The sequence below is a fragment of the Mixophyes fleayi genome, chromosome 10 (genome assembly GCF_038048845.1).
Source record: "Mixophyes fleayi isolate aMixFle1 chromosome 10, aMixFle1.hap1, whole genome shotgun sequence".
Classification (NCBI taxonomy): Eukaryota; Metazoa; Chordata; class Amphibia; order Anura; family Limnodynastidae; genus Mixophyes; species Mixophyes fleayi.
This window is the reverse complement of record NC_134411.1, coordinates 79,168,084-79,184,484: the sequence shown is the minus strand read 5'-3', so window position 1 is coordinate 79,184,484 and position 16,401 is coordinate 79,168,084. Positions and strand designations below refer to the sequence as shown.

The following is a 16,401-nucleotide window of genomic DNA, read 5'->3' as shown; positions in this document are numbered from 1 at the left end:
CATTTATATTATAGATAGAGAGCAGAAAGGTGAACAAGTCATATGAAATATAGAACTCTACAATAGATTTTGTTTAAATGTAATTCTGTGTAAATAGATATCTAATCCGTAGCATTCACAAAGTAGGTACCACTCTCTTGCAATATAAAAAAATAGCGCTAATTTATCATTGTTATTCAAATGGATTGCATATATTCTATTAAAAAACAAGTTAACAAATGCAATCCCTATTAAATCGTAGATCTCATGAAAAACGAGGTGGGGTTTTTTTGGTTGTTTTTTTAACATAAATCACAATGGCAGGCTATTAGTTAACCTGGTAATTATCAACATCATCTAAGGACAATGACTATTCAGATGCATTCTTAAAAGGCACTTAACTTGCTATTTAAAGGGAGAAAACTACGTGAGATTGCTGCTTCAATGTAAATAGACAAATAATTTTCTAGGCAAAAGAAAAATCAGCTGGTCTCTTATTGATTCTAAAACTTTAATCCCAATTAATATAAAATATGATACATATAAGCCATAATATCATAAATTAGTCACCTTGTATCATATAATATCCTGGATATATCATAGAACTAGCCATCAGCAGTCTATTTCAGTGCATATAGTAGGCACTCTCAGAGAACATTAACTATGACACTCGACTGCCATCACAGGAAATAAAGCTCTGGTGCTTATAAGAAATAGCCACGGTTCTTAATCTTGCATATTAGGGGTAACATCTCTCCTCCATGTAGTTTAAAATGGTTACTATGAGATCATATTTCTTACACCCCGATGTCTTTAACAGGTGGATGGCGTTTTCATCTTCTTAATAGCAAACAGAGAAACGATTCCTGTCGTCTCTGAACAAGAAGTCAGCGTCTCAAGTGACCACAGAGTCTCATTTGGAAATTACAAATTACATCCGTTTCAAAGCAGATGTTCACAAATTGGTGATAGATAAACTTGCTGGTATTGAGGTATTTGATCATATAAAACTTTATGCGTTTCGCAGCCAGCCTGGCGGTTTCCTCAGAAGTGTATAGTGGAAGTGCAACATTCACAGTATATAAAGAACACAATGCCCTATCAATATCCACATGAGTTTATTAACAAATGAGAGCGCAAATTTAGATCTTTTGGGGTGTAAAATGTGACACACACCTGTGAAATAGGTTTGCCCGCCAATCCACTGCCTAAAACCTTCTCCGTCTATTACCTCCCATCTTTGCGTCACCCACTCTTTCAACCTTCCCCCCCTTTTAGATTGTAAGCTTTTGCGGGTAGTGCCCTCCCTCCTCCTGTGTGTTTCCCTTCTTCCCGTTGTGCCCCAATGATGTCCCCACCCTCTTGTTCTTACATCCGAAATGTCTGTACTTGACCATGAGATCTGTTCTTTGTTACCCCTGTTGTATGCGGTGCTCCTCATGTTTCATTTGGTCTTGCCAGCTGGGTCATGTCCTATTGGCATATTATATTTATATTATGTCATGGTACATTTATCATGTTGTTACATGTCATGTTATAGGATCTATCTCGTTCTCCCCTTTCATCCCACCTACTGTATGGCTCTAAATAGTGTGGAGGAAATTAACAGTGAATGTAAAAGGGTATTCAGATAAAATCAATGTTAGAAGTGCACTAGAAGACCAAACGCGTTTCGCTACCGGTATGTGACTTCCTTAGTGGATCCTTTCCCTTACACACTCTTACCATCATTTCATCACCTCTATTTCTAACTTAATGTGATCTGTCTTACCATTTGTTAGTGTCATTTTAATACCTATGTACCACTATTATAATACTACTCTTCTAATGCCTGTATACTAATATCTCTTGCTCATTACCCATCTACCACTAATACTATTTAATATTCCAATAGATTTGTATATTTCCAGATTTTTTTTTTATATGTACGTTTTGCACCTGTCTTATTTACATATAAATATTATACCTCTGTTCCATTACCCCTTTTCTCTTCCTATCATCATCATCATCACCATCAACATTTATTTATATAGCCCCAGCAAATTCCGTAGCGCTTTACAATTGGGAACAAACATTAATAAGACAATACTGTGTAATACATACAGACAGAGAGGTAAGAGAACCCTAATCGCAAGCTTACAATCTTACCTACTAATATCTTCCTACTTGTCCCCATGTCTCCCCATCACACCCCCTCCTCAAATTCCTGCTGCCGGCCCACCTTCCTATGTCCTGACCATCCTATTTTCCCTCTAACTCTCCCCGCTCCTGAACATCTCTACCTAACCATCTCTATCCCCCGTCCATCATTAACTACTCTACTCAGCAATTTACTTAGTTCTATTTGTTCCACAATCTGTCATCCTATAGCACTTCATACCTACTTCCACCCTTCCCCCTCATCCTTCATCTACAGATCACGATTGCATCCCTCTATCCTCCATCTGCGTCCCCCAGCTTTTGTAAAACACTACCATGCAAACTTGGAGGTTGGTACAAACTTGGAGGTTCAGGGGAAGGTTTTAAATGTAACACCCTGAATGTAAATTTGTATCACTAGCTTAGGGTCTCACCTACAGGAGATGCCTTGACGCTGGCAAGTGAGCTTAACCCCAATATAGCTATATTGTGCACAAAATCCTCCTTTATGTATATGCTGACACAGTGATATTTGTATTTTGTTTGCTTCTGAGCGCCGGACAACATTTTTCTTTTATTTGCAATACCATGCAAACCTGCTACAAACCAAACAGCGCTCCACATCGAGACCCTACCGCCTTCACATGAAAGAGAAGTGGGATAAGGGAGTATGGCCTAAGCTTCCAGTAGTCCAGGATGACTCCCTGAAATGTCAGAGTCTCCTGGACAGTTCATGAGAGTAGTTGTCAGGAATTGAAGGAGGTAAAGAGACGATTAGACCCCAGTGACTGGTAACCTATAAATCCCTATGGATCAGTCTTTACAACTGCAATGGTCTACTTGGCAATCATTCTGAAAGAAAGTTTCAGGGTTATAGAATACATAGTCTACCATATAACAAGAGTTGCAAGCAAAATTCCAGTATGCTTCCCACAGGATTCTGGGAGAGCCTCATACTAAGACTGGTGTGCAGATGAGTCATAGATAAACTGAAATGATAGTGATTGGACAGTCTTAAAAATATCAAAGTTATGACACAGTTAATCGTGCAGTACCGGAATAACGGTGAAGCAAAATGGGCTATGGCCGCTATACAATACCATACAATACCTCTTGCTTCCATATAGAGAACAATTGATTGAAGTTAGTTCGACTCACGGAACCTGGGATGACAATAACGGGTCTGGCGCCAGATGATCCGTTGCTGTAATGGAGTACAGCGCCAGCACAGCGGTGGTTCAAACAGCAAGTGGCCACATGATGGGAGCAAGTTAAGCATTCACTCTTCATAAGAGACAATCAGCGAACAAAGTACTTTTGCAATAACAAAATGCGGACATAAGTAAGCAATGCCAAATCTGTACAGCTAAATCTGTAATGGAGTATAACACTGGCACAGGGGCTCTGCAGAGGAGACAATCACCAACTAAGTTATTTTTTCTTTTTTTAGCAAGTCCAGAGCAGGTGCAGGTGCCCAACCAATGGAAGCAAGTTCAGCGTCCATTTCTCATAGGACTCAATCAGAAACAAAGTTCCTTAGTAGTCGTCAAACTATCAGATCAAGAAGAACAGTTGCAGTCGTGGTCCGTACAAGTGGCGGGTCAGTATGGCTGACAACTAGCAACTAGAGGTTGGCAGAATGGCAGACAGCTAGAGGTCAGAATGGAGCCTGGTCAATACACAGCGATGCAGGACAATGAGATAGCTGAAAACTTGATCAGGTAGACTCAATAATCTGGCAAGGAATCCTTGACCTGGCCGGATCTTATAACCTCAGGTATGTACCCCAGCACCTGTATGACATCACTGCCCATCCTGACACACATTAGACTAACTCTTCTACTGTGTCCTTGGGCTCATCCCAGCTGCCACTCTAGCAAATGTTTATGAGACATAATTTCTATCATACTTCTCATATTGTGCTTTCCTAAGGATATAAGTCATTCTAGGCCTCTGATGCCTTTACAGCCGATACAGTTCATCACAGTAGGCAAGCATGATGCAGTCTGTAGGTTATAGTTTGTCTATTTCAAGCTGTTGTAAAACAATGGGCAGCACAGTGGGGTCATGAGTTTGATTCCTTATTTATATGGAGTTTGTATGTTCTCTCCGTGTTTGTGTGGGATTCCTCTCAAACTCCATAAAAACATACATAGTAGGTCAATTGGATGCTGACAAAATTAATGTGTTTGTGTGTGTGTGTGTGTGTGTGTTAGAGACTTTAGACTGTAAGCTCCAATGGACAGGGTCTGACAAATCTCCTCTGTACAGCGCTGCGGAATTGGTGGCGCTATATAAATAAATGGTGATGATGATGATGAATGATCCAGCTTTCCCAGTCACTCTGATCTTGCCAGGGCACGCTATTACTTGTAGCTGTACAACAACTGCAGCAGTTTGCATACCTCTGCTGTTGGTGCTGCTGTTTATGGGTTCTATTGAGATAATTAGACTATGACCAAGTGCATTTAGTAAACCGCAATAGCATTGCAGACAAAAAGATGGATTCAATCAAGGAATTGTATGAGTTGCAATGCAAAAGTCAAAACCAGAAATATAATAAAACTAGTTGAAATTCGAAATTCAATTACATTTATTTTTACTAAGCTATATGTTTCCCCTTTGTGTCACATTTTACCTTGTAATTGTACAACAGATAAAAAATGTTCATTTGGGTTAAATAGAAATTAATGTTGTGCAGGTATTTGGTCCAATTTGACAGTAATATCAGAGGTTGAATTTTATTTTTAATCCACATTTTAATTTATAATGTTCTACAGATTAACACTTCAGCATAAATTAAGCATATAAATAAATATTGGAAATAACAAAGTATTAATATTTTCATTAATTTGTTTGCCTTGGGAGTATAAAATCCCTATGCATATCCCGCTGCTGTGTCTCTGAATTCATGAATTGATACCCAAAAATATTCATGGCGTCCTTGCATACATCTTGTATATCTCTGACTTTCTGAAAAGGGAGCACACTTCTCCAAACTTGGGACACATTTAATGCATCCCGTTGAGTGGCTTCAAATTCGTCCTCTCTTTTCACTGGCCCGTAGCCATGTGTTATATTATAGATCCAGCTACTGATCTGGTCAGTGAATGTCAAATTTGCAAATTTATACATCTCTTGTGTTTCTTTTAATGGGTTTCGTACCAAATCCTCATATCTAACTAACTTATATCTCCCTTTCAGGAAAGGAGGAGGTTCGTGGATGGCTGTTTTGTACATGTCAACTTGACTTTGACAGATTTGGCGCAGTACGTCATAATTTGTGTCATTTATCTTTCTCCCATTTGTGTTGAGCATAATACCATTGTCAATAGCAAGAGATTTCATGGCTTGTTCACGGGACTTCCCAACAGCCCGAGGATCACGTACCAAATGGAGGATTTTAACGTTTAAGAAAGGGTCTTTGAGAAGAGGAAAAAGTACTTTGAGGTCAAGGAATCTAACCTCTTTTACAACAGTGTGACTATACCCATCACAGACTTGTTCAACTTTACTAATTGGATATATTCCACAAAGTTTTCTACATGTTGTTTTGCTCATGATGTCGTAACGAGAAAAGGAATTGCATGCTGGAGGTGAGCAGAGAGCCCTGCTTGAATACCACTGGAACAAGTCTGAAATATTCCCCTTGTTTTTCATATATGCATCAAAAACAGACATGTCACATCTGAAGATTGAATAGACCATGTCCCTTACTTGCATACTAAGCACATGTGCGCTGTTCTTAGACATAGACCTCCAGATATGCCAAGCTGGTTCCATCAAGTAGAAGACATCGGGGTGTTGGCTGAAGATCTGGCCAAGAAGAGATGATCCTGACCTCCAGGTGGAAAGAATAAGAAGATGGACTTTTCCCGATTGTATGTCTGTCTTCATCGAATGTACAGTTTGTCTTCGGTGTGTTACAATCAAAAGCACAAAGTGAATAAAAATGAATACTACAAGGACAAAACTCTTGATCCTCAATCTAACCATAGTTTAAAAATGACAGCTCACTGTAAAGAAGTGAAAAATAATGTTATTAGATAAAAGTCGTAACAAGTCATTGTAAACAGTATAAATAGAAATCTGTATAACTGCTACAGTTGTAATGTGATGTAATGTTTTCCTTTACTGAGCGTCAACAGTGATACTCTAAAACAATTGGGATGTGTGACACTGTGTCACTGGAGAGCATTCCATACAAAGCTGACACAGGTGGATGTCTGTTATAGATACATTTCTGCTATGTGCATTAATAATCTTACTCTATAAGACAAGATTCCTACTTCTGATGAAAGATAAACCTTAGTTATGAAATTTGTCTACACTTTCTCATATAGTCTCCTTGTTTGTACTCAACTGCTGCTCTATAGGACCCCTCTGCCCCTGTCTCTCTTTTTTTTCCTTCTGCTGGATATACAATACAGACCCCATAACTCCGGTGGTTATACAATACAGACCCCCCATATCTCTGGTGGATATACAATACAGACCCCATAACTCCGCTGGTTATACAATACAGACCCCCCATATCTCTGGTGGATATACAATACAGACCCCATAACTCCGGTGGTTATACAATACAGACCCCATATTTCTGGTGGATATACAATACAGACCCCCATATCTCTGGTGAATATACAATGCAGACCCCATATCTCCGGTGGATATACAATACAGACCCCATAACTCCGGTGGTTATACAATACAGACCCCATAACTCCGGTGGTTATACAATACAGACACCATAACTTTGGTGGTTATACAATACAGACCCCATATCTCTGGTGGATATACAATACAGAACCCATAACTCCGGTGGATATACAATACAGACCCCCCCCCATATCTCTGGTGGATATACAATACAGACCCCATATTTCTGGTGGATATACAATACAGACCCCATATCTCCGGCGGATATACAATGCAGACCCCACATCTCCGGTGGATATATAATACAGACCCCATATTTCTGGTGGATATACAATGGAGACCCCATATCTCTGGTGGATATACAATGCAGATCTAATAGCTCTGGTGAATATACAATGCAGACCCCATAGCTCTGGTGCACAAACAAAAGAGACCCCATATCTCCGGTGGATATACAATACAGACCCCATATCTCCGGTGGAAATACAATACAGACCCCCACATATCTCTGGTGGATATACAAAGCAGACCCTATATCTCTGGTGCATATACAAAGCAGACCCCTTATCTCTGGTGCATATACAATGCAGACCCCATATCTCTGGTAAATATACAATGCAGACACCATATCTCTGGTGGATATACAATGCAGGCCCCATATCACTGGTGGATAAACAATGCAGATCTGAACCCTCTGGTGGATATACAATGTAGACCTGAATCCTCTGGTGGATATTCAGTGCAGACCTAAACTCTCTGGTGGATATACCATGCAGACCTGAACCCTCTGGTAGATATACAATGTAGACCTGAACCCTCTGGTAGATATACAATGTAGACCTGAACCCTCTGGTGAATATACAATGCAGACCTGAACCCTCTGGTGGATATACAATGCAGACCTGAACCCTCTGGTGGATATACAATGTAGACCTGAACCCTCTGGTGGATATACATTGCAGACCTGAACCCTCTGGTGGATATACAATGCAGATCTGAACCCTCTGGTGGATATGCAATGCAGATCTGAACCCTCTGGTGGATATGCAATGCAGATCTGAACCCTCTGGTGGATATACATTGCAGACCTGAACCCTCTGGTGAATATACATTGCAGACCTGAACCCTCTGGTGGATATACAATGCAGACCTGAACCCTCTGGTGGATATACAACGCAGACCTGAACCCTCTGGTGGATATACAATTCAGACCTGAACCCTATGGTGGATATACATTGCAGACCTGAACCCTCTGGTGGATATAAAATGTAGACCTGAACCCTCTGCTGTATATACAATGCAGACCTGAACCCTCTGGTGGATATATATTGCAGACCTGAACCCTCTGGTGGATATACAATGTAGACCTGAACCCTCTGCTGTATATACAATTCAGACCTGAACCCTCTGCTGGATATACAATGCAGACCTGAACCCTCTGCTGAATATACAATGCAGACCTGAACCCTTTGGTGGATATACAACGCAGACCTGAACCCTCTGGTGGATATACAACGCAGACCTGAACCCTCTGGTGGATATACAACGCAGACCATAACCCTCTGGTGGATATACAACGCAGACCAGAACTCTCTGGTGAATATACAACGCAGACCTGAACCCTCTGGTGGATATACAACGCAGACCTGAACCCTCTGGTGGATATACAACGCAGACCTGAACCCTCTGGTGGATATACAACGCAGACCAGAACTCTCTGGTGAATATACAACGCAGACCAGAACTCTCTGGTGAATATACAACGCAGACCTGAACCCTCTGGTGGATATACAACGCAGACCTGAACCCTCTGGTGGATATACAATGCAGACCTGAACCCTCTGGTGGATATACAACGCAGACCAGAACTCTCTGGTGAATATACAACGCAGACCTGAACCCTCTGGTGGATATACAACGCAGACCTGAACCCTCTGGTGGATATACAACGCAGACCTGAACCCTCTGGTGGATATAAAATGCAGACCCTTATTTATTATTTACCTTTCTTTCAGATGCCAGGGAAATACTACACAGCTATGTCCTTCTTCACAAACTTGTTGATTGATCTATGGATGTCAGGAGCTATGGAAAAACAGAAAAACAGCTCTGCAAAAAAAAGGTACACACCCTAAAAACATATGGTACAATATAAATTTAAGTAGATTATTTGAGCCAAACACTCATTAATAGCCATTTACTAAAGTGCAAAACTGAAGCGCAAATGTCATTGTGATATCAAGGAATCTACTTATGTTTAAATAAACCCCCCACACCCCTCCCTTTCTCCTTTTTTTTTTTTTAGATGTCACTGCATGGATGAAAGCAAACAGAAATGATGTTGTTACTTATTGCAGCTGGTAATTGACAAATCGCTCCTCTGGTATACACATCCCACTGCTATTTTGTCACTGTAAAGGGACGTGGTCCCTCCGTTATTCTAATGTAGAGCCTTCCTGCAGCCTGTGCATGCATCATATTCAGTGCAATGCAGAGCTGAACACGGTCTGCTCAGGTGTCCAGAGCACATGCACAGTACAGCACTGGTGCTCCATTCTGTAGGCTGACATGCAGAGCGTCCACATGACATCACTGCACACATCTGGTCGCAAGGGATGCTGGGAGTTTCTGAGTCTGTACTATGGAAATCCAGGGGTATAATTACTAAACTGCGGGTTTGAAAAAGTGGAGATGTTGCCTATAGTAACCAATCAGATTCTAGCTGTCATTTATTTTAAAAAAAATCTACAAAATGACAGCTAGAATCTGATTAGTTGCTATAGGCAACATCTCTACTTTTTCAAACCCGCAGTTTAGTAAATATACCCCCCTAGACTTAATACGCCATACTGTACATCATTGACCCACTACAGAAATACAGGATATGGTTGAAAAATCCCTGTGGCATAATATATATATTTATATATTTATATATATATATATATATATATATATATATATATATATATATATATATGAAAGTAAATGAGAGGAGGCGCACAATAGTGTAGTATGGCAAGTTAATGGAGCCAAGTGAAAAATCCAAAAAAGGCACCAAACCACCAGAAATGAGTGAGCCAGAGCTTCCCACCATGTGGGTATCAACAGGATCTAAAATAGATATGTATAGCTCATAGGATAGAAAATCACACACAGCCAGATGACGTTCAAAAAGGTATAAACAGGTCAGTGACAGTGTGGCGACTGCAGACACCAGAGACCCGTCGCTGTAACCAGCAGAACTGTGACTAAGGAAGCAACGTGTTTTATGGTAACCTATGGGATAACCTAAGGTGGCTGAAGATTGAATACATCCTCACAGTCTACGGGATATCCTGCAGATAAGCCATTTAACAATTGGCTTCTGGTACGCATACATCTTCATTGGTGTGACCTGTTTATACCTTTTTGAACGTCATCTGGCTGTGTGTGATTTTCTATCCTATGAGCTATACATATCTATTTTAGATCCTGTTGATACCCACATGGTGGGAAGCTCTGGCTCACTCATTTCTGGTGGTTTGGTTCCTTTTTTGGATTTTTCACTTGGCTCCATTAACTTGCCATACTACACTATTGTGCGCCTCCTCTCATTTACTTTCAGATTTATTCCTGCTACACCGCTTGCTACAGAGGATTGGCAGCCGCCCGCACAGGGGAAGTGTTATATAAGAAGGAATCATTACAAGACATTGGACTTTAATATTACTATACTGGTGCAGTGTCCTAGCGCCTTTTGTATCTATTTTGTGATATATATATATATATATATATATATATATTGATTAATACTGACTGATATAACTATATCATTGCCTGTCCTATAATATAATTGCTGCCTGATGATATAACCATAATATAAAGGCGGAAAAAAGTACATACAACCAACTCCTGACATGGTACAGCTCTGGGTAACCACAATAAGGAGTGATAGAAAGTATTTTGACAGCTAGAAAATGTCTTGGGACCAGAAGATCTGGTAACCTCCTGTGTTTCCAGGATTCACACATGGCAGTATAGACACAGTCACAGTGATATTACTAACAAGTGGTTTTAATCTGTTAGAAATAATAAGCAGAAAATGAAAAGAGATTGCACACTTTGTATCACACAAAGGGCTAGATTTACTAAGCTGCGGGTTTGAAAAAGTGGGGATGTTGCCTATAGCAACCAATCAGATTCTAGCTTTCATTTATTTAGTACCTTCTACAAAATGACAGCTAGAATCTGATTGGTTGCTATAGGCAACATCCCCACTTTTTCAAACCCGCAGCTTAGTAAATCTAGGCCAAAGACTTTATTGCTGAAATATTTCACTTTTCTTTTCTCTACTGAGATTTATATCATTTGTTAGACTTTTTTTTAACCATGCAAGATAATCCTAAAAATGAAAAATCAGCCCTTTGGTGCGAATTACTGAAAGTCATACGGATCCCAGCTGTAAAAAAGGGACAGCCAATTCCATTAAGAACACCATTATTAATCCATTATTAATCCAAAATGACAGCACTAATGCTACATTGTGGCACCCACCTGAAAAATACTAATCACTTAAAATGTTAAATATTTGTATACATAAATATGTAAATGAATACAAATGATGGTCCATAATTATAAAAGTATTTATTAACACAAGAAAATATAAAAAAATGCAGAATATTTTTAACTGAGAAATGAATAGCAATAGCACAATGTATATCAGGGAACAGAGTAATAAAATATGCCATTATAATGTCCAATGTATAATGTCAAATATACTTGTATTGTATCCCTAGTAGCCTCTTAAAACAATTTTCCTATTATCTATCAGTGCAATTCTTTGGGAAACCAAATTATATAGCATGAAATCCACATACCGTGTCAATGTATTAACCGGGGCTCTCATAAGGAACGATAGCTTCCAAAATCAGACGGACCTTTGTATGGACACTAATAGAAGCAATGAATTCTGGGGGTATATTTACTAAACTGAGGGTTTGAAAAAGTGGAGATGTCGCCTATAGCAACCAATCAGATTCTAGCTGTCATTTTGTAGAATGCACTAAATAAATGACAGCTAGCATCTGATTGGTTGCTGTAGGCAACATCTCCACTTTTACAAACCTGCAGTTTAGTAAATATACCCCCTGGAGTTCTGGTAGGCGTTACCATAACAGAATATTCCTAATTTGAAAATTGGGATAATTTAGGCCACACCCATTAACTAAACCAGACACCTCCTGCTCAGCCCAGTCATGACTCCAAATCAATATGCCTCACCTGTTTTGTTGCAATATTCTTGGATTCTCCAGTAGAAACCTGGATTATATGTGAGAATGAGTGAGACGTTAAATTATATGATAGTCTGTTTAAAGCTCAATTTGTTGTGCATTTGAGAATAGGCATTTAATTCTTATGGATGGGTATGAGGTGATGTTTGTCAACAGTATATATGTAATAATAATTTGTAGCACACATTTTTTCTGTGGCACATCAACCCAGTGGCAGATCCAGGGGGGGGGGCGATCGCCCCCCCTAGCAGACACTTGCTGCCGACGGCTGCACAGTATGTGCAGGTCCGTCCAGCCGTGACAGGCAGGGACAGTGTGCTGCCCGGCTGCTCTGACAATCAGAGCAGCCGGGCAGCACACTGTCCCTGCCTGTCACGGCTGGACGGACCTACACAAAGTGTGCAGCCGTTGGCAGCCTAAGATGTTAGAAAGGGGCGGGGCCTAAATCGCCCCCCACCTAAATCGCCCCGGGTACTGTAGATTTCTAGATCCGCCCCTGCATCAACCACCCATGTGTTCAATTATGTTGACAAAATGTGTATGGCACCCCATATATTTGTTGTATTTTACCTTGTAGGTATCGTTACAATGCATTTGATAGTTCTGGGATTATTGAAGTCACTTCCCAGACAAAGTGAGTCAAAACTAGGGGAAGGAGAGCATGTGTAACGGACTGCTTATTGGCTACTTAGATTGACATAACCTTTCCACAAAATCCATTTAGTTGAATATTCCAGCTGTTCTATAGACGTTATTCATTATATAAACATACCTAATAATTTGATGTACACAAACTATTATGTGATGATGTATGGGCGAAACTAATGAATTATATAAATTTTGTAGCTGGTTAAATTTATGGATATTATTTATTTTGTAGACACAATAGATTATGATACAAAATAAACTTGTGATACAAAATAGTGCATTATGGCTTTCTTAGAATCACATTCACATGAGGCAACTGATTACATGGATACAAAATGTTAATTTTGTTAGTTTTAATAATTGTGGGACCATTTTACTTGGTAATTTTCTGGCCATCTCCAAATGTTGTACACCTGATTAACAACATTATTTACAAGGCTATACAGTATGAATTGTAACATGCCATAATAGGTTGTGTTCACATAATTGAATTGTAGACAAAATATACAGTTAACACCTCCACATTGTAGTAATGAAGCTGTCACTCACCGGAGTGTGAGTGCCTCCACTCTGGTACGTGGTTCTCCATCTTTCCCGCTCACACCTGTGTGGAACCGCGGCCGTCCGCCATCCTGTCGCACTGCGCATGCGCAGGTCCCTTTAACAACTACACCTGACCACTAATGTGATTGATGGATCAATCACCCCTCCCTACTTAAGGCACATACAGCCTTAGGTAGTGGCCTGATCTTGAAGTCTCACTCCCAGTGAACTTCTATAGGTGTGTGCAGTTTCCAAGCTGCTTCCAGCTCTACTCCTGTGTGCAGTTTCCAAGCTGCTTCCAGCTCTACTCCTGTGTGCAGTTTCCAAGCTGCTTCCAGCTCTACTCCTGTGTGCAGTTTCCAAACTGCTTCCAGCTCTACTCCTGTGTGCAGTTTCCAAACTGCTTCCAGCTCTACTCGTGCTTCAGCTTCCACGCTGCTCCCTGCTCAACTCAACGGCGGTTCCCATACCGCTACAACGCTTCACTTCTCAGCTGATTCCGGATCTACACAACTGGGTATGTGCTACTGACTATTGACTATTGCTCGCATACCAGTTGTATCCATTGTTGTTTGCTGCACAGGGTACAAGTACCCATATAGACTGTGTTACTGCATTGCTTCATTTAGGACAAGCTTTCACTCAAGCTACGATATCTCCTCACGCTACTACTTAGCGTTATTGTGCATATCTGCTGTGACCAGCTTCTCCTCCCTGCAAGGCATCTACTCCATACAGACTATTCATTGTGCCTTCCATCTCTGCCTCACAAGACATTGCTCTACTCGCGCTGTTTCCATACAGCCACAGTTTGCCTTTCAACTTCACTCTCCTGCACCTGGACAAGTCCTCATTCCTTCTCACAGCAGTGGTACAACTTGCTGCACGCAGACCACTGACTTCCCTGCTACCTACCCGCACCTGGACAAGTCTTCCTATCACAGCGGTGGTACAACTTGCTATACGCAGACCACTGACTCTCCTATTACCTACCTACACCTGGACCAGACTCCTCACCATAGCGGTGGTACAACTTGCTGAACGCAGACCACCGACTACCCTGCTTCCTACCTGCACCAGTACTATTCTTCCCATCACTACAGTGGTACAACTTGCTGTACGCAGACCACTGACTCCTCCTCTACCTACCATCACCTATCCACGTCCACTCCTCGTGTCTACATTATCTTCAGCCTCCAGTTTACTGCTCCAAGTCGCTGACTTTCCTCTAACCATAGCTGCAAGTCGCTGACTTCCTCAGACTATCTCTACTCTCCTGCTGTTGTGTCGCTCCAATCATTCACCTGCCTGCTTTGAGGTGCGTACCATAACCCCGCCTCTCCAGCAGAGTTCCATCTGGTGAAACTCGGGTAAGCAACTCCTAGTGCCCGTGACAGAAGCCATTCTTCATTTAGCAGACGGAAGCCGTCTAATGGATATCTGGAGCATCTTCAAATTCTCCAACTAACACTGCAGGTTACTAAATTTAGGGCTGTTTATACTTGCGAAAGGCATAGGTCCAAGCAACGAGACCTGACCCATCCATTCTGATCATTCATAGGAAGGCTTTTGCACACATACCTTTATCCAGTTAAGTATTTAGTAATTTTAAAAGGAAATAAACACATAGGAATGGAAATGCTTAAAATTCAATGAAATAGGAATATATTCACGCCTTTGAGCGTAATCAATGGCTACATAATTTCTACAAAGTCCTTGCAGATTGGGGACCATAAGTATCCCTATTTTATGTCTAATTGTGTGCTAGATACACTCTCTAATAGAGTGTATCCAGCAATTAAATTTTCTATAGGTTCTTCATCTCCAGTGTGCAGTCCTTTGAATGCCGTCGAGTTCAAGATTGTCTCACTAAGTTCCAACCTCTGACGTTGGCCAGAGGATGTGGGGGTGGAGCCAAGTGTGGACAGAGGACCGCACACACTCTGCCCTCCAATTCGCTAGAGGATTTATCTATCAATGGATTAGGCTCAGGGGTAGGCTGAGCTTGGGGACAGGTATCTGCCCCCCAGGCCAATCCCATAGTGGTCTACTCTGGGCTGGGTCACTGGTCCACCTGCATTTTGTTTGTCCTTGAAAAATGTTCCTAATTAGCTGCTGAGTCTAGTCTTGCCCCCAGGCTAAAATGTGCCAGCCCTCCCTTGATTAGGCCTATATTAGGGGAGATCATTTAAAAATATAAGCGTTGGTTCCATTTTGCACATTTAACACCTAAAAACACCATTATTCTGTATGTTTGTGGCACCCAAAAACCTGTTGTATTAGACAACTGCTTCATTTTGCTTCATTGCAGACACCCTCCCCCCCCCCCACACACACACACAATCTAGGATGCACCTGTACTTAGTCTGAGAGAGGTGCCTATGACGGCATGTATTGGGGTCACCAGATGCATAACAGTAAGTAACACTTTCTGCCATATTGGTAGATCTACTAATTGGGAAAGTGGCACAATCCCTGTTTTATAGTGCACTGTCCACTAATATAAAAATATTTATGTTGTCTCAGACAGCAGAACTATGATTTACATCCTTTTCTTCTGCGGGATGGCTTAAAAATCCATTTATACATGGTCTTCTCTGCAGTACTATGAGTTAACTCTTTTGCAGAGAGCTTCAACAGTTGTTTTAGCAAAACAAAAGAAATAACAATTGTGCTAAGCTCTGTTGTAGTGAATAGGGAAGAGAAGGAATGTGAGAGGAGACTCTTTTCTCTTGATACATATCGCCTGAAAGCTCGTTCACAAGTAGATAGGTTAGGATCAACTGTAGTACATACTTATTTCTTATTTTTGTATCATAAGGCAAAAGAAAAACTAATTAAAACATGTGTGAATCCTTTTATTAAATAAAAACAACTCCATAGTAAAGCCATCTATTGAAACATTTTAAGATGATAAACTACATTTTTATATTGATTTATGTCATTCATATAATTTTAGCTGTCACCGAATGGGAGATGCTGGCAGTAGCACTAGTGAAATGAAGCACAGTAAAGGAACTGGAATTAAAATAAGACGGGGGTCAAGCCTTCTAGATAATAGAGCGTCTTATACTGTTCAGTACAGTAATATTGCAAATATGGGCTTTCTGTTTGCCAATGTGACCCTTGATTGTCCTGTAATAGCTGCTACATGACTCGTGCG

At 40.7% G+C, this 16,401-nt stretch overlaps 1 protein-coding gene across 1 annotated transcript; it reads right to left on the bottom strand.

Moving 5' to 3' along the window:
* Nucleotides 1-4,965: 4,965 nt before the first annotated feature.
* Nucleotides 4,966-6,124, bottom strand: LOC142104053 (carbohydrate sulfotransferase 5-like). The gene has a single exon (XM_075188503.1). It carries the CDS (start codon nucleotides 6,112-6,114, stop codon nucleotides 4,966-4,968), a length of 1,149 nt encoding a protein of 382 aa, XP_075044604.1. The 5' UTR covers nucleotides 6,115-6,124.
* Nucleotides 6,125-16,401: the final 10,277 nt, after the last annotated feature.

Bases quoted from the DNA above. Each gene is read 5' to 3' on its own strand.
- LOC142104053 (XM_075188503.1), bottom strand. From the start codon at position 6,114: ATGGTTAGATTGAGGATCAAGAGTTTTGTCCTTGTAGTATTCATTTTT.